The sequence below is a fragment of the Lutra lutra genome, chromosome 12 (assembly GCF_902655055.1).
Source record: "Lutra lutra chromosome 12, mLutLut1.2, whole genome shotgun sequence".
Lineage (NCBI taxonomy): Eukaryota > Metazoa > Chordata > Mammalia > Carnivora > Mustelidae > Lutra > Lutra lutra.
In genome coordinates, this window is record NC_062289.1 from 58,477,586 (window position 1) to 58,496,520 (window position 18,935).

At 46.6% G+C, this 18,935-nt stretch overlaps 1 protein-coding gene across 11 annotated transcripts in view; it reads left to right on the forward strand.

Annotated features, from left to right (window-relative positions):
* The window catches only part of PTPRM (protein tyrosine phosphatase receptor type M), an 801,682-nt gene extending 794,560 nt beyond the window's left edge, over positions 1–7,122 (forward strand). For all 11 annotated transcript variants that reach the window (XM_047696721.1, XM_047696710.1, XM_047696714.1 and 8 more), the window contains one exon: positions 6,365–7,122. In XM_047696721.1, coding sequence (XP_047552677.1) covers positions 6,365–6,418 — 54 coding nt within the window. In that variant the 3' untranslated portion in view covers positions 6,419–7,122. The remainder of the gene's footprint in view (positions 1–6,364) is intronic.
* Positions 7,123–18,935: the final 11,813 nt, after the last annotated feature.

Genomic DNA, 18,935 nt, shown 5'->3' on the forward strand with positions numbered 1-18,935 from the left:
ATGTCCCAGGCCACACGCTCAGCGCCTTTTACGGAGGCACAGATTTCCTGTGAATGAGCTGAAAGGCTGGCTGGGGTGTCCCGTGTGCGGGCTTCAGTACTCCCGCCCCTCCGGAGGCAGAGAACTGTCTCACCCCCTGCGACCACCCATGAATTTTGAAGACTTGTACCACCAGGGAATTCTCCGTCTTCTGGGCTGGGGGCAGGTGAGATAGGGCAGCTGAGCTGTCAGAAGCAGCCCGAGTTTAAGACAGATAAGAAGTTGGGCAGAAGATGGAAGCAAATGCCTAAATTAAAATGCTCTGACTTCATTGCCATTTAACTCCTGGAACTCAGGGACAGATGTGTAGCTTCCAAACTTTGGTACTTGGGCAAAGCTGACCTTGATGAAAAAAATATATATATCGTTTCCCTCTCAGTGGAGCCTCAATTAAGCAGGTCATTAGTAATAGACGCTTCCAGGCCTTTCTGCTAATGGCTCTGGCTGCAGCTTTCATCACTCACGAATTTTTATGCACAGAAACAATGTGGCTTTTTCCAAATCAGTGGTGCAGACTAAAGGACGGAGTTGATTCTTTGTGAAGTGAATGGACATGGAGGTGCTTGGACAAGGAAGGAGCCCACTCTTCTATGATAATTTAGGCGTTTCTGTGACGAGGTGTTACTCTAATAGACAAAAGGACCAAATTTCTGAGGGTCAGTACAAGTTTAAGGATAAGCTCAGTGCTGAAAAATTTTAAAAAAAAGTTTTCCATTTCCTGGAAGAATGTCTGATAAATTTGTTACAGTGCCTGTTAGCAAAATACAAGGTAAAATCTGGTGACCAAAGGGGAAAAAAAAAAAGTCACAGGGCTCTTTTCAGCAGGCTTGAAGCTTTCAGAACTAAAATAAGGATCCATGTCAATTGTCTGTTTTTGCTTACAAGTGCAATTTCTATTAGTTTTGCAGTCATATATATGTATGTTGGCTGAGAGAACTAACTAATTCAGGTCAGGGTGATAAAACCCAATACGACTTCATTGGGCATAAAAGACCATCTGAGACCTGAGTCTCTCCTGAGCACAGAAGGTACGAGCAGCTGAAAGGCTCAGAGTACTGAGCCCTTCCGAGCTGCGTCTCAGAATATGAAATGTGTTCCAGAAAGTCCTGGAAAGCACTTCTGTGCTGACCAGCTGGGGAGGCAGAAGGAATGGGGTGTGGGGGGCACAGGCTTGTGCCCCACAAACTGTGCTCCATTGGAGGGGGCTCCCTCCTACCCCCTACCTGCCTGGTTAGAGTCAGATGGAGCCCCCAGTGCCTGAGCTTTGAAATGGGCTGCTTCAACATCTCCTCTCTCACTTTGTCCGCACTGGGCTTTAGAAGTTTCCAGAGCTCTGTTTTATTTATTTATTTTTTTCCCCCAGGGCTCTGTTTTAACAGAGAAACACCCTTTGGGGGAACAGATCTTTCCTCAAGAAACATATTATCCCCTGGGGAGGTGGGAGAATTCCAGCCCCCATGATGAGATTTGACATGCATGCACACTGTACGGTGGTTACCAAGATCAAGATACTTAACACAGCCGTCACCCCATTTGGGTAACCTACTTGGCCCATGTGTGTCTGCGGTGAGAATGCTTAAGATCTATTCTCAGCCACTTTCAAGTGTACAGCACTCTATCACTCACTCTGGTCACCGTGCTGTACGTTGATCCCCAGAACTTCTTACAGCTGAAAATTTGTACCCTTGACCAACACCACCTCAATGCCCCACCCCTGGCTCCTGGCGACCACCATTTAATTTGTTTCTACATATTAGCTTTTTTTTTTTTTTTTTTTTTTGGGGGGTAATGAAAGCCTTACAGAATCCTGAGCTCGGGGCCCACCCTAGAAATCATTACCGGGCTAATCTGGAGCCTGGCCACGGCAGCCGGATGTTAAAAGCACCCCAGGTGATTATAATGTGTGGTGGGGTTAAGAACCTCACGCTGTGCATTGGAATCCCCTGAGGTGCTGTCACAAACACTGAGGCCAGGCCACGCCCCAGACCAGGTATGGCAGACGGAGCCCAAGACCAGTGGATTCATTGGGCTGTGGGTGAGAATGTGGCTCAGCAGGGTGAACAGGCCATCCCTTTCCTCATCCAAACCCACCTCCCCACCTCTAACCCTCCATCCTTCCTACTCAGACCCAGCCCTCTGCCAGTGTCTTCCCATATCTATAACTGGGAGCTGGCTACCCACACGCAGCCCCCGCTTGCCCCTTCAGTACGCTGAAGTAATACTCAGTGCAAGGTGCTCTCTTTATACTGGCTCGGAGCGTGGGGCCTGCGCTTCTCCCTCTCACGGGGACAACACAATGACTCCACTAACCCATGGGTATGAGCTGCCCCTCCGGAAGTCACCCGTGAACTTGAAACATACAGGCTATTTGAAAGGAGGTGGGGGCAGGAGGTCGGGGGGCAGGGGGAGTATGTACACGTGTGGGCGACTACCCTGAATATGCCTGATCTCATCTATACCTGTGTGGGTTGGGGGCTGTGCACATGTAGGGGTGTGGGGGGGTTCGTGTGTACATGTGTAAGAGTGGATGTTTGGGGGGGGTGTGGTTGTGTATGCACGAATAGGGGTGGGGGTGGGCATGTGTATGTGAGTGCATGTGTGCAAGTTCACGTGTAGGGGTAGATAAGGGAGTAGGTGTGGGTATGGGTGTGTGCGAGTTTTGAAGCATAGGCCATAGGCCCCAGATGGGGAGTCAGAGAGACCCAGTGTTGCCCATCTCTGGAGACCCTTGGGGACATTCCCGGTCCCTTGGGCCTGGCCCTGCCACCCCTGGAGAAGCAGCCACTCTCGAGTCACCCCGCGGTTGGCCTTCCTGCACTCTGAAGGAAGGAATCTCCGTGAAAGCTCTGTGCCCTCCTCCGCCCCCAGAGTCTGCCATCCTCCAGTCAGGGGCTGGCTATCCCCTCAGCACCCGCGGAGCTCCTGACTCTGAGGAGAGCCCCATAGAGAGTTGCCACAAGACAGCACACCCCGACTGTTGCCCGTCCTGAGCGGCCTCTCGCTGCTCTGGGAACATGGGGAAGCCGCGGCTCCACATGGGGGAGTCTCACTAGGGAACCAGGCACAAAGTGTGTGTGAGCCTCGGAGGGAAGAATGTCCTCCCTACATTTTTAAAGTCAGAGATGAAAGTCATGACCCATTCTGTCTGTCGTCAGAGACGCACTGCTGTCTTCTCGAGGGGTCTCCTTGGCTGGGAACGGCCTGGGAACTTCGAAGCAGACAGCCCCCCCCGCCATGATGATTGGCACATTTGGGGCCACATGACCCTCCGGGCAGGGGCATCAGTCAAAAGGCTTTTTCCACAATGTGGGACCTGTCAGCACAGGATCCAGGTGAAATTGTGAAACTTGTTTTAGGTTCACAAAGCAAGTGTGTCAGGGAGAGAAGAGCCGCCCTGGGTGAGCCATGCGGACTGCTCTCTCAGTCTCCCGGGCAGGTGTTGGAAGTGTCCAGAGGGACTGCAGGGCCCGAGTTCCTCAGCCACAAGGCAGCTTGGGCTGACATGGGCACACCTTGAGCCCTTCGGGAGCTTCCCAGAGCCACTTGCAGGCCTCGTGGTGTCGTGATGTCCTCACTGAGTGAATGGGGATGGGGGGGAGCCTTTAATAGAGAACCTCGCTTATAGGTGTCTCTTGAGAGTTCATTTTCTCCTTCTTCAGGGGAACAGGAAGTGAGGTTGCAGTGAGGGTGGGGTCGGGGGCTTGGGAGGGGGGAGCAGCCGGCCACCCTGGTTCCAGTCCTGCCCAAAGATAACCCCTGCTCGTGTCACTTTTTCATGCCCAGAGCCAACTAATGTTGCCCAAGTCAGGAGAACTTGGGACCGAGGCAGAAATGTTCTTTTTTTCCCCCCGAAAGCACAGGGGTAGCTCGTGTGGCTTCATTACACCGCCGAAAAGCAAGCGAGCTGAGAGAGGAAAATGCAGAAGACAGGCCTGTACCTGGTGATCAAGGGTAACAGTTTGCAGCGCAGGAGGATTTCAGGCATTTCCTGAGGTGCTCGGGGGAGGGTACACAAAAACTGATGGTCTTCCTTCTCACTCCCTTTATTTTTCTGATTCAGAAACCAGTCATCACAGAATCTATTGGGATTGACAGTTTGCTCAGGAAGGGATGAGATGATGGTGAATTCATTTTCAAAATTATAATCATGCCTGGGACAAGGCAGCTTCAGTGATTTTCAACACAGTAGCCCCTTGGCAGCAAGGCCCAAAATCCTTTTGGGGTTGTGGCCTGAGGCCAGCAGCCATGTGACGCTCTAAATGCATGATCTTCTGTTAAAAGGATGGTTCGTAGTATGCACTGAAATTGCACAATCAGGTTTATGCAAACCCATGTCTGTGCAGTAAGTAATCGGATCTCTCAGATTTCCATGAAAAACATTAATTGTCTCTGTGAAGGAGAATAGGGTTAACCCCTTCATAGCCAATATGTCAGCCCGTCGATCTGACAACATGGTCTTTTGAAATTTTGACATGACAATGGTTTTGCTTAAGTATTTTGAAAATAAAAGTATCAGGTCCTGAAATATGAAATCAGAAGGCTTAGTGTAGACATATGTTCAGATGTCTTGGGCGTACACCTAGGAGTGGAACTGCTGGGTCACGGGTAACTAACTCTTCCGTTTAACCTGTTGAGGCCCTGCCCAAGGATCTTCCGACGTGGCTGCACCTTTCGCATTCCCACCAGGTTCTCCTTGTCCTCACCAACACTTGTTATTATCTGTCTTTTTTTATCTTAGCTCTCCTGGTGGGTGCTACTGCTACTGACGTTTTAATCTCGGGGCCCTTCTAGTATGTTGAGATGGTCTGTTGGCTTCCCGTATTCCCATCCAGATGGTAAACTCCCGAAGGACTAAAGCTGCATCTTAAACTCCCCAGTCTCTAGCCTTCAGTGTTTATTGGGTTGAATCAAATGCTACTAAACCCTTATTTTGTCGTCATTTACATATACAGTTGACGTTTGACACCCCCAGCTGTACGTCAGTTTCTGCGCTAAAGACTGGTGTATCACACACAAAGGGATAAAGTATGGCTCTTGTCTTCAAATACAGAAGTTGGACTAGTGGGGCATATAGAGAAGAAAATGTAGGTGAAGACCAGAAAACTGCAATGACCAGTTAATTAAGAGGCACATATCCCCAAAAATGGAAATTTAGTTTTAATTAATTTGGCAAACCCAAAATTAAGAGCTCCATTTCCTTGGTTGAGGCCGTTGTGTTGGGTATCTAGACACCTTGTGAAAGCGTATCTCTTATGGAGATGGGAAGAGAGCCTTCCAGATGCTGAGCGCCTCTGTCCCAGCTGCTAGGCTGCTGCCAGGTGGCAAGGAAAGCATCCACAACTGCTCTGTCCCTCTGCTTGGCTCAGAGACTCCTCCCAGGTGAGCCTCCAGTGGCAGGTCACACAAACAGGGGCAGAATGCTGTCTCCTAACACCCGAGACCCCAGCTGGGCCAGGACCTCATGTAGGCCATGGCCAAGGTCCATGATTGGAGAAAGCTGTGCTCAAAAAAAAATTCCTTTACTGCCTGATTAACAACTATTAGGTGGCTCCCAGAGGACATCCAACACTTCCCCTCTGGGCCTTTCCTTATCCAGTTCCTCCACCTGGAATGCCTGTTCTATCCCCCATTAGGTTAGGGGTCAAGTTACCTGCTACCTCTTTGCAGGTCCTCCTAGGAAGTTCTGCTCTCTTCCCCACTACACCCATGTCAGGGGACCATTCCCAGGCCCTGTTCAGCTCGGTGCCATCTGTTATCATTGGGTGCTGGTCTCAGCCTCCTCATTGGATCACAGACTTCTCAAAGTCAGGGACCAGGTCAAGGTGTTTGGTATTTAAGAGGCGGTGCTTGATAAATTCTCATAAAATGGAAGACATCCTGCTGACTGAAAATCGAGCATGTAGTTGGGCTAGGAATGACACATTTATTTGTGGGGGTCTTTGTCTGAGCAGATCGCCAAGTTATTTCCCCCAGACTTCATTTTTTCCCCTACTTCTTGATTTCCCCATACTTTGTTTCAGGATGTTGATGTACAGGTAAACGTATACATGTGGACAAACCTATATATGGGTCCCAGTTTTCCAGAACTTTCCAGGAATTCTAGTGAAGGTAGATGTCAAAACACCCTTCATCAGGCCTTGTGGGAAAGGTCTGCAGACAGCGGATAGATCTGTGGTTCACAACCGGGACTTTCTGATGCGTTACTGATTCAAATCCTTCTCAGTTTGATTTCTTCCGATTAGAATCCTAATCGGGCATAATGGCTTGAATTGGCGCCAGCCTTTGGCTGTCACAGAGCTGACATCTTTGCCCTTCTGCTTTCCAGGATCAGTACAAGTTCTGCTACGAGGTGGCTCTGGAATACTTGAATTCTGGCTGATGGCCTGAAGAGCTCTGCAAACCAACCCTTCCATCCCACAAAGCCAAGACGTTCTGTGGTATTTGTGTCAATGAGATGAAGACTTCTCAATATGCTTATTTTGCTTTGCATAATTGGCTCTTTTTAAGAGCCCAAGAAAGCGTTTCTAAAACTGCTTTGCACTGCCCAATTCCCAGCAATGCTGCTGCCTGACGGAAAAACACACACACAGCAGAGTCGTCCAGTCCTGTCCTCCTAGGCGTTGGCTTGTTAGAGCAGCGTAGACATCTGGTAAACTGAAGAGCACAATTATATTCTTATGAAGGAATTTGTACCTTTGGGGTATTATTTTGTGGCCCGTGAACCTTTGTTATTGTTACAGCTGAGTGTACATTTTTGTTTTGTGGAGAATGCTACCTAGCATTATGATAATATATTATTTTAGTTAATATTTGTATTTTAACATGTTGCATAATATAAGCTTATGTACCTTTCCAAGACTAACAGATAAACGTATAATGAACAAAGATATGTTGTATGAGTTCTTGTTTCTATCAGATTTGTATTGTTTCCAAGGGGAAAGCTTGGAAAGAAGTCAGTTCAAAAAAAATGCAAAGCTCGATGATCAGATTCACAGATCCAAAGCTTTTCCCTTTGTTTATATTGTAAATATTTTTGATTTCATCAAATTATTTATTCATTAAAAGAAATTTTTGTGAAGCACAGTGAGTGACAGTCGTTTTTATGAAGCACAGGAAATGATTGATTGTACAACGTGACCTTGTGTGAACTCTTTCTCAATAAATATAGACCCATGACCAGTCTTGCTGTATTCCTGGTGTCCCAGCACCCCGGTGATGGGGGCAGCTCCGGTCACCACAGGCCCCTGGCAGACAGTTGGGGTCTGCTGGCCTGGAGAAGATAAGGTTGGGATTTTTGAGAGAGAACATCTGTCAGTGAGAAATCCTGGCCCATCCTGGGAGCCTCCCTGGGTCTGAGGAAACCCAAGCCCCAGAGCCGCCCGCCCCCTAACCTGGTGGGTATACTGTTTCAGAGTGCGCTGGGCCGATGCCAGAGCCCGGCTTCCTGACCAGAACAGCCTCTTCATTTCTCTGTTTCACCTCAGTCAGCGAGGGTAACCTCTGTCCTCTCCAGGCCTCATTCAAACCTGGAACTTGCTGAGAGAACACTTTCTGAAGGGTTAGAGGATCAGAGTGCGTTGAAGCAGGACACAAAGCAGAACAAGACAGTCCCTGCCAGAGAGAACGATCACGCAGGGCGGCCTACTCCCCTCTCCTCGAGGGCCCTGCCTGACCTCTGAAGGAGGAGGCTAGGCCGTGCACTTACAATATCAGTTCAAGCTGAGCTGCAGGCCATGTTAAATGATTGCAACAGACGATGAGGATGAACTTTCACCAAACACCCAGTTCAATGTTAGAAACTCTGCTGGGCGCCTACCCCAGAGGCAGCAGGTCCTTGGAGCCATCTTACAGCTGGAGAAACTCGGTTTGGAAGACATTAATAACTTGTCCAAAGTCACCCCAGCTGGTCGGTGGCAGGTGCCTCCAGGGCCCAGGGGAGGCAGAGGGACCGCAGCAGGAGCACAGACCCCCTTGTTACAACACAGTGAAAGGAAATGCCAGTCCTGCTGAGACAAGGAGATGGGACCCATCGCCCGCTCCGGAAAAAGGGGAGGCTTGAGGGTGGTCATTCCTGTCCGCTCTAGGGACCTTGGTGAGTAAGGACAACAAGAACAGAAGTTGTCCACCAAGGGGAGTGGGGTGCCTGAGTCTTAGGCCCAGACTCAGATGCCTGAGTCTTAGGCCCACCCCGCTTTGGGGCGCCATGAGTATAGACTGCACACTACCCCGACTAGAGGGATTTCCCGGCACCCCTGAAGGGGAGGGGATGCCGTACACACAGGGAGAGCAGGCCAGCGCCGAGCTGGGGGTCCAGACAAAATGCCTCACTGCTAGGCTCCTCCCGCACCTTGTCCTCTCACCAGCCCCACACAACTTTCTTTGATAAACAACTAAAATGTGAAAAACTGCTCTTTGTGTACTCAAAATGGCTTCCCCAGGACACAGGACTAGGGATGAACACGTATGGAAAGCTGTACCCGGTGTGTGCCAGGTGGCCTGTGGGAAGAGGGAAAGATGGCGCCTCTGTTCTCCTATGAAGTCATGGCTTGGATCTTCATCCCCTTAGCCAGGGTGAAAAGCCACCTCAGCGTGGCACGAAGTGGCCAGAGACTGATGAGTCTGACAGTTCAACCCACCTCCTAGTTATCAAGCCCCATCTCGTATGGAAGCCAATAGTTCTCTCTAGACTTTTGAATCTCTTGGATTTTACCTTTCTCTCACTTGGTTTCACCTCTTAGCAGAAATAATGATAGAAGAAAAGGGACACTTTGTGTTTTTTTCTGATTTCCCATGAGGCTTTGCAGCGTGGCTGAGCTTCTCCTTTCTTTCAGAACACAGTAAGTCTCTGACCCTTTTCCCAAAAAGACGCTAATCCCTGGGCTCAGCATTCCTTCTGTTTCCTTTCTCAGTATTCTGGGTTCTCCTCCATGGTGGCGTCCTCAGCCTCCCAGACACACCGATACCTGTGATGGCAGGAAAATCAGGGAATCCTGCCCCCTGGCTTCCTGACAAGGTCCTGCTCAGGGACTACTTGCTAACAGCACCCCTTGTGTGAGCTATGGTGGCTTTGCAATATGTCCGCTTGGCGTCACTGAACTTATTTCCCAGATTTCCGTTCTCTCTTTTCTTCCAATTAGCTGAGCCCCCGGGGGTCATTTTGTGCCAGATGCAGAAGGCAGAAATGAAGCAGCAGCTGGTATGGTTTTTACATTCAGAAGGTGGTACAGCTGCAGCCACACCTGCTGCCACGTGCCCACAACTGGCAGATAAGTGACATTGCCAATGAGCGGCCTGCCAGTGCTCTCCTTCCAGTCCTTCTGGCTTCTGCCTGTGCTCTGGATCCAAACTCAGACCCATATCTTTACATTTTGTGAAGATGGCCCAGGTCCTTGTACCAAAATCAGCATTAGTTGTCTACGGCTGAGAAACAAATTGTTCCAAAATGAAATGCTAAAGATTACCAATAAGTACTTAGGATCTCATGCAGTTTCTTTGGGTCAGAAATTCAGGAGTAGCCTGGCTGTGTGGTTTGGGCTCTAAGGTCACTCAACGAAGTGACTGTCCCAATCAATGTTGGGTCAGGGCTGCAATCTTCTGAGATCTTGATGGGGGAAGAGCCCCGAGTCCAAGATGGCTCACTCACATACCCGGCAACCTGGTGCTGGTTGTGGACCAGAGGCCTCAGTTCCTCTCCATGTGGGCCTCTGCCACTTACCCAAGCTGTGTAAGTGTCCCTGCAGCATGGTAGCCAGCCCTTCCCAGTGATCCAAGATGGAACAAGGCAGAAGCCAACCATTCTTTTATGACATAGCTTTGGAAGTCATTCTCTGCCATTTCCACAATATCCTATTTGTGGAAAACTATCCTAATTGTTTACGGAAGTCAGTCCTATTTGGTATGAAAGCAGATACACAAGGGCACAAATCCCAGGATGTGAGAATCGTTGGAGGCCATCTGAGAGGTTAGCCACCGCCTGCCAGCCTGACCTCCCACAGCAGCTGTCACCTCTACTCATGCAGGCTGGTTAGCTGGAACATAGAAAAGCTTATCCCTGGGATGCCTAGCCTGTCAATCAACCTCACTCCTCTCCAATGCTGTCCTCTCCATGCTGCTACGCATTTTTTTCCTACCAGCTTCTACTGCAGACATTACCTCTAGTCATTTTTACTGTGCTCTAGGGAACATCTATTCAAGTGTAAATAAACTTCTCCCATAGCCTGGATAAATAAGGTTCTCTTTCCCCCACTCCCAAGGAAATGGCCTTATCTGAAACTCTCCCAAGCAGAAGTAAATCATTCTTCCACATTCCAAATACTTCCTCAGTTTCATCCATTGCCCTTCATACTCCACTCGAGCCAAATGGTAGCCACATCCTGTAGCTTGTCACCTTGAAAGTCCTCCTCTCTGAAATCTTAAATAAACATGCCAAATTCTGAGCCTAACCTCTTCAACTGCTAGGTACTCTTTGCTTTATTCCTGTGGTCCTTGCTCTTTGAATTTGGAAGCCGTCTAGTTCATTCTCTGATTATAACCTGTCCCCTTCTTACCTCCTTCCCCAGTACAACTTAAGCCTCGCGATGTATTGCTTCATCCAATCTAACCGACATCCTCAATACTCTTGACTCCTTATAGTTCCAATGCATCTATCCTACAAAAGGTCAGTTTTAGAGAAACTCATCCAGAACTTCTAACCCCCAACAAGCTGGAGAAACAAGGATCAGATTTACCTTCCTGACCAACTAAGAAACTGGGGGAAAACATATTTAAAAAAAAATCCCCCCCTTTTTTTAAATAAATCACAAGTGTTGGAAGAGGGGCAGAGGTAGAGGGAGAGAGAAAGAGCAAATCTTCAGCAGGCTGCATGCTCGGTGCAGAGCCTGACGCAGGGCTCAAACTCACAACCCTGAGATCATGACCTGAGCTGAAATCAAGAGTCAGATGCTAAACCACCTGAGCCACCCAGGTGCCACTAAAAAAATGTTTTTCAAGACCCCGGATATCAATAAATAAAGGACACAAAACAAATTAAGTGGACTTTGGAACTGCAATAGTTCACAGCCTAGAGAGATTTTCCAGACAAGGGGTGCAGGACATGGGAGGCCAGGTGTACCCCAGTAGTTTCCCTTTGAAGCAAGAGTTCTCTTATTTGAGCTGAGAGTTCCAAAAAATCAAAATGACTAGTTTTCAGAGCAGGGCAGCAGAGATGAGAGAGCTGTATAAAGAAAGGGTTCTGAACATCTGCAGCGTTTTCCCATCAAGTCTTCCATTAAGTACTGATCCATATAAACAACTAAGAAAATTATCTGAGGCCAAAGAAAGAACCACCCAAAAACATTAGAGGGAACAACAGAGTTCACACAGAGCCTGATTAGCTTCTGTTCCCACTGGATAGAGAATCCAGAAAGATTTTGGCTCAATGAATGGAGCAAAATCATCTCTAGACTAAACAAAGCTGTAGTCCAGCCTAGCAAAGCAATAACTAAAAGGATCAAACTGTCCAAGTAACTTAACTGCATTGGAGGACCAAGCTCAAGAACATTTATTGGGCTACAAAAATATCCAGCATCTGAGTAAGTAGAATTAACAGTGTCTGGCAAATAATCCAAATTACCAGGAACACAAAGAATCAGGAAAATATGACATATTAAAAAGAAGAAAAGAAAAGAAATCAGTCAAAACTCACCCAAAAATAACATGGATGGTAGAATCAGTAGACCAGTACATTAAAGCAATTATTTTGTAACATTATTTCAGATTATCAAGAAAGTAGAGAAAAGACTTAACATATCTAAGCAAAAACACGAAAGATGTAAGAATGACACAAACAACTTCAAGAGATGAAAACTACAAAGCCTGAGATAAAAAATATATTAGTGGGATTAATAACAGATTAGAAAGTAGAAGAAGTTAGTGAACTTGAAGATATTGATAGAAACCATTCAAAAAAAAATACAGAGAGAAAAGATTGAGCTTCCCTAGAGTTGGGGAAAGAGGGATAGAAAAAATATTTGAAGAAATAGGGCCAAAATTTTCCAAACTTGTTGGAAATTATAAATGCACAGATCCAAGAAGCTCAATAAACCTCAAGCACCAGAAACATAAAGAAAACTACACCAACATACATCATAATCCAATTGCTAAAAACCAATGACAAAGAGAAAATCTGAAAAGCAGCCAGAGAAAAAATACATTGCATGCAGAGAAAGGCACAAATTTCAGCAGACTTCTTGGACACAATGAAAGCCAGGAAATAGTAAAGCAACCATTTAAAGTACTGAATGGATTAAAAACTGTCAACCTAGAATTCTATACCCAGTAAGACTATTTACCAAAACAAAGGTAAAATAAAACATTTTTTGACCTATGAAAACTAAAAACAATTCATCAGGAGACTCATGAATACAAGAAATGAATCAAAGATCTCAGGTGAAAATTTGCATCTGTGCAAAGAAATAAAGAACACTGGAAAGAATAACAAATGGCTAAATGCAAAAGGCCTTTCTTGTTCTTATTTAAATATCTTAAAGGATAATCAACGATTTAAATTTTTTATTATTAAAAATAATTAAAAATGCAGGGTGTAGTTTATAACATAGGTAGAGAAAGAAGCTATGACAATTGCATAAAGGCAGAAAGGGGAGAAATGGAGGTATATTCCTATAAGAGTCTTCTAGAATACATGAAGAATGTCTACCTTCAAGAATCTTAAAGGTAGGGGCACCTGGGTGGCTCAGTGGGTTAAGCCGCTGCCTTTGGCTCAGGTCATGATCTCAGAGTCCTGGGATCGAGCCCCGCATCGGGCTCTCTGCTCAGCAGGGAGCCTGCTTCCTCCTCTCTCTCTGCCTGCCTCTCTGCCTGCTTATGATCTCTCTGTCAAATAAATAAATAAATAAAATCTTTAAAAAAAAAGGAATCTTAAAGGTAAACAGTGATAAGGAAGTTAAAGATGCTATAGTAAAGATACTATAAACCCTGAAGCAACCACTAACATCAAGCAACAAGAGTTATGGCCACTAAACCAACGAAGGAGATAAAAACTGAATCATAAAAAAAAGACTCAATTAATCCAAAAGAAGGCAGAATAAGAGAAAAAAATGGAACAAAAACCAGATGGGACAAATAGAAAACAAAGAGCAAGATGGTAGATTTAAACTAGACTATATCAATAATCCCATTAAAATGTAAATGGGCTACATGCCCCAATTAAAAATCAAAGATTGTCACAGATCAGATAAGAAAGCAAGACCCAACTATATGCTGCCTACAAGAAACCCACTTTGAACATAAAAAAATAAAGAAACCTATCCATCTGCTTTCTGTAATACACCCAAGCTCCTGAAGCCTATAAGAAGAAAATCACACAAATGGGAGTATTATTGCTGCTGTAAATTCTTGGGATCTGTCTTTTCCTTCTAAGTCTCCACAGCAAATAGTTCAAGACTTTCTGCCCTCAAGTGACCTAGGGGTCAACAATGGCTCCAGAACCTAATTCAAAGGAAAAATAAATTGTCCATGCTCACAGCTATATGTGTTTGTATCTCCATGTCCACTCTCACTTCCTCTTTACCAAACTCAAGAGAAAGAATCCTTCAAGAGACAGGTTCTGAGGGCAGGAGCCATCGCTGTTGCCCGGGGCTCAGGACCGTATGAGGGATGGGTGGGTGGGTTTCCTTCCTCTCTGTTCCAGGAGCTGCTGCTCACGGCTTCCCTGTCTGACAGACACCCCGCTCCCCTGGGTGCTTGATCAGGAAATGTGAGCGTGTCAGACTACCTCCTAAGTATCTCTCTGATCCGTCCTCTTCCCCACCCCCACCCAAACCAATACAACACTCTCCCAAGCACCACTCATCTATCCTCCGCAGTGGCCTGCAAACTCCTCTCTCGTGTTTGATCACCGCCCTCCCAATCCACTCTTTAGGCTTCATCCGGAGGATCTTCTAGAAAGCCAGAGTGACCCCTTCACACCTCCTAGGTCTGCTTAACTCTTCCTTGCCCACCCACTGCATTGTATTCAAGGCAAAGCCCTGGCTCTTCAATCTGCCTCATGGGACCTGGCCACCTGGTCCCCCACAGCCCCCCTGGTCCTCTGGGCCACCATCCTCTTTCACATCCTCCCACATTTCACATTGCATGCACTGTTCCCAAAGCCTCGAAAGCCACTCTACCCTGTGACTCCTCTCCTGGGCCCGCCCTTCAGCTTCAGCTTTAAGTGTTCCTTCCTCCTTGGAGGAGGATGACTCAGGCTACAAGCTCAGGAGACTCAAGAAGCTTCACCCTATTTTTCAAATCAACTTATATGTGACTCCAGCCCCCATCATGCCAGACTAGAAGAAAATTAGATCTCAATCTTTCTTGAGGCTTTTATGCTACCCACTTCCCAATATTGTGCAAAATCCCCAGTGTTATGTAGTTGGGAGCCCCCCCACCCCACCCCCGCAATGCACTCATGATAGCCAGGAAGACCCCATCCAGCCCATGTGATCATCAGGCCATGTCAACCTGTCTGAACCAGAGCTGGGCAGCCAGGCATCAAGGGTCCCATCTCTGGGAGCATCACACAGCCAGCCCCCTCTGGGGTCTTGCCACCCACTTGGGTTTCAAGAATCCACAGCTCCCTCTCTCCACCCCGTCCCGAGACATCCTTTCTTTCAGTGTCGGTTCTCCCAGTCTCTCTGCACCATCCCCTTACCTCACTCCCAGGACACCCTAACCACTGCTTCAGTGGGAGGGTCTCACAGACAACTTCTACTCTTCTCCAACCCACAGCAGATCTCCCATGGCCGGGAGTGGAGCACCTCAGTCCCCACCTTCGTGAAGAAAGGGAAGTGAGAACTATAGAACTAAGTGAGAAGGGAACCCCAACCCAAACCTTGGTGAAAGGTTTTACAAAAAGGTATCCTGCTTCATTACAGAAAGCCTTTCCTAGCCCTGCAGACTAGATTCTCCATCTCTGAGGACCTTACCTCTCCTTCATAACCTCCGTGCACCCTTTCTCCCCATTTGATGCCTGTGTCACCCCCCACCACTTGATGTCTGGTGTCCTGTCACCAGACAGGAGCTCCAGGGGCAGAGAGCCTGACACAGGGCCACCACATCGTGTTGATTGAGACTGGCAGAATCAGCAAAGAAGGAATGCACAGACAAGTCCTGCACACTTGGAGAGGCTACCCTGGGTCTTGACAAACTCTGAAACATCAAAACCCCCAAAATATTTGCTCTTACTTGAGAAACTGCTAGAACGTCCCGCTCAGGGGCACTACAAGGAAAGGAACTGGTATTGATCTTGGTCCTGACAGAAGGGGGAGAAAAGAAAGCAGAAAGTGTGTGCGTTCTGAAGGAATAGAAGTTAAAACGCAGGCAATTAGCAGACAATGTGTCGTTTTCACATTGCTTCTCTTCCAGCTAATGGCATTTAAATGACGGTGGTGATTCAGCGCATCTCAGCCCCGCATGAGGTGCTCTGCCAGGAAATCTGAAGCATGCGGGGACATCTGCACAGGCTGTTGTGTTCCTGGTTCCGAACAACAGCGCTAGCTTTGTCCCCCACTCTTGTGCTGAGAGGGAGCTGAGGCGGTTTCGCAAATCCATCCACAGATCCTCTGAGAGCCTCCTAACAACAGGTGGTGCTTGTTTTTTCAGTGTGTGTGATTTCCTAGATGAGGTCTTAAAAGGCACAGTTGGGGCCCTCGCCCCCTCATGGACCACCCTTCTGGGGCGGGTGGGCAGCCAGATGGCCCCAGGAAAGGCCCCCAACTAACAGCCAGTGAGGAACTGAGTCCTCAATCAACAATCTCTAGACTCATTGGGAAGAGGATTTTTCAGCCCCAGGTAAGCCTCAAATGATGGCACCCCCACCTACACCTCAGGAGAGACACTGTGGAAACACCCACCCAAGCTGCCCCCAGATTCCTGGCCCTTGGAAACTGTTTAAGATAATAAATATTTGTTCTTTATAGCTTAGGCTTTGAAGGATAATTCAGTGTCTCTGCCTCGGGTTCCAATTCCAGTACCTAATAGGAGTTTCCAGAAAGAAGTATGTCTAGTCTAGAAATGTAAAGGTATAGGTCAATGCTCTTTATTATCCCTTAGGTTCTAGAACCTTCTACCTGGGTATTATATCCCAAAGTATGGCACACAGACCACAGATGGTTCATGAGATGACTGTAGCTGGTGAAAAGATGAACATTTATTTTTATAACATTTCTGAATTTATTATACTATGTATTAGAAAAGTACTGGTTTTCCATTTCCAGTGCTGATGGATTTCTTAGTGTCTAAGGGGAGTTTGTGCATGGAGAGGAATTTTCACTACTAATTGTAACTCAGTCGATGTCCCAGCTATTAATCCTAGGAATTTATTAGACAATTAGCATTCTTTTAGATATTAAACAACCAACATTGCCCTAAATATTTACAATTACTTACCACTAATAAATTAAAAAATTGTAGGTTTAGCAAAGTAAATGTTCCCGATTAATAAAAAACCTAGATTACAAACCTAACCTGCCACTTTTAGACATTTAATTAAAATCTTGCAACTAACATATTAATTCCCTTCAGTATTCTGAGACTCTTTAAATGCAAAATGGTCACCCCAGAAATGCAAAACTACAAAACAGGTTAATGCCCTTACACCAAAAGAGGTTACGATGATACTGGTACCATGGCTTTAATTTGTTCCCTTCACCCTTGCGCATTCCCAGCAACACGTGCTTTACATTGTTCTAGGATTTCAATAGCTCTGTCCGTCCCATAAACTGATATTTTACATCTTTCTAAGATTCTAGAAATTTACCAGACTCCAGAGTAAGAGAATATTACTTAAAATCTGTTTAACATTAAAAAGTAAGGCATCTAAAAAAAAAATACATTATAAATAACATCACTGGGACGTGACATAGACCCCAAGTGTGAATAGAGAATGAGAGGACCTCTGAGCTTGCCCACTGGTCTGTCCATGTGGGAGCCCCGCCCCTCCCCCACCCCAGCCCCCGTAAAGTGGATTAGATTCCTGCTCCTGCCTCAGAGTAGCACTACAGACTGGGCAGCTTCAAACGACAGAAATGTCTTGTCTTAGTTCTGGAAGCTAGAAGTATGAAATCAGGGTGTTGGCAGGACCATGTTCCCTCTGAAACCTGTAAGGAAAGATTCCTCCTCACCTCCCTGGCTTGTAATTATAATGGTCCAATCTCTCTGTTACCACCTTGCCATCTTCTCCAGCGTGTTTGTGTCTCTCTCTTCTTATAAGGACACGGCTCAGATTAAGCGTTACCTTGCTCCAATAGGACTTCATCCTAACTAAGTACATCTAAAAGGGCCCTATTTCCAAATAAGGTCACATTCACAGGTCCTAGGGGTTTTGACTTCATCGTATCTTTTGAGGGGAACAAAGGTCAACCCATAACAACAGGCGAAGCAGGAAGCAGAGCCCAGCTGTGGTCTGAGGAACATTCTAGCCTGGTCTTTCACTCCAGGTGATCAAGAGCAGGGGCTGGGAGTCAGAGGTTGGAGGCAGTGAGGTCCCAAAGGTAGAAAGCAGATGGACCCATGGAGGCCCGGGGCTCACCGAACATACCTCAGACTCCCTCCTTCTGGTCAACAGTGTAGACCCTCAGCCAGAAGGGTTGGTCAGAATTACAGATGGTAAGGGAGAGGCAGTGTGGAAGAAGGGAGAATGATCTTACCGATAAAGTATCTTAAGCTGTAAATGGAAGAGACTGGGCTGATTCGAGGGTTTCCAGTTTCGTTCCGGGGAGTTGCCACGGCCCCACACAGAAGGGTGAACACTGTGTCCCACAGCAGCTGTGCTCTTGCTCCTTTCACTAGTTGTACAACTAGTGAACTATAGATATTATCTGTCTCTTCTTTTTGCTGGTGAAATACATATAACGTAAACTTTCCCATTTTAACCATTTGTAAGTGTACAGGTCAGTGGCATTCAGGACACTCACACTGTTGTGCAACTGTCACCCCCATGGGGGAGGGGGGTTGGGATGGGTGAGGGAGGTCAAAAAGAACAAATTTCCCTAACAAATAAGTCATGGGGATGTACAGTATGGCATGGTGACAATAGTTAACAATACTATATTGTACATTTGAAATTTGCTAGGAGAGTAGATCTTAGAAGTTCTCATAGTAAGAAAAAAATTCATAGCTTATGTGGTGATGGATGTTAACTTATAGTGGTGATCATTTTGCAATATATACAACATCACTATGTTGTACACCTGCAACTAATACAATGTTGTATTTCAACTATATTGCAATAAAAAAAATTATCTGAATTTACAGAAGTTTTAAAAAAAAAACCCAACCAAACAAAAAAATGCTTAAAAGGATAAATTTTCTCATGTACAGTTTTACAGAATAATATAAAACAAAACGAAAACTTGTCCTCCTTCCTTTCCAGGTGATGTAAATGCCTCAGGGTAAAGAAGTCTTTCCGCCTGTGGAACCTGCTGGGCTCACTTCCTGCCTCTTGCACACCTTGAACCACCCCTCTTGACCTCTCTGTCTGCACTAACCGCACCCCCATCACATTCCCAGCCTTTGCCTCTGCAGGGGCTCTAGGGTTCTGTGGCCTTGAATTTCCTCCCCTAATTTCCTTCCTCCTCCTAAAATCCCATAGATTTTAGGTTTGCCTTTGCAGGATTTCAAATGGGAATCAGAGTGTTTATTTTTTTTTTTCTTAGCAGCATGGAGCAACAAATACAAGTGACTGGTAGGAACAAGGATGGGACATTTGTTTGTGGAAACCTCTAGACCGTTGTGACCAGTGCTGGATCGTCCCAGCTCACCCCAACCCACAGAATCCCTGGGGCCCCCTCACGTTGTCTCTCAGTAGGAACTCATCCTTCAGGAAACATCCATGCCAGGCAGCCTATGTGAATGTCAGT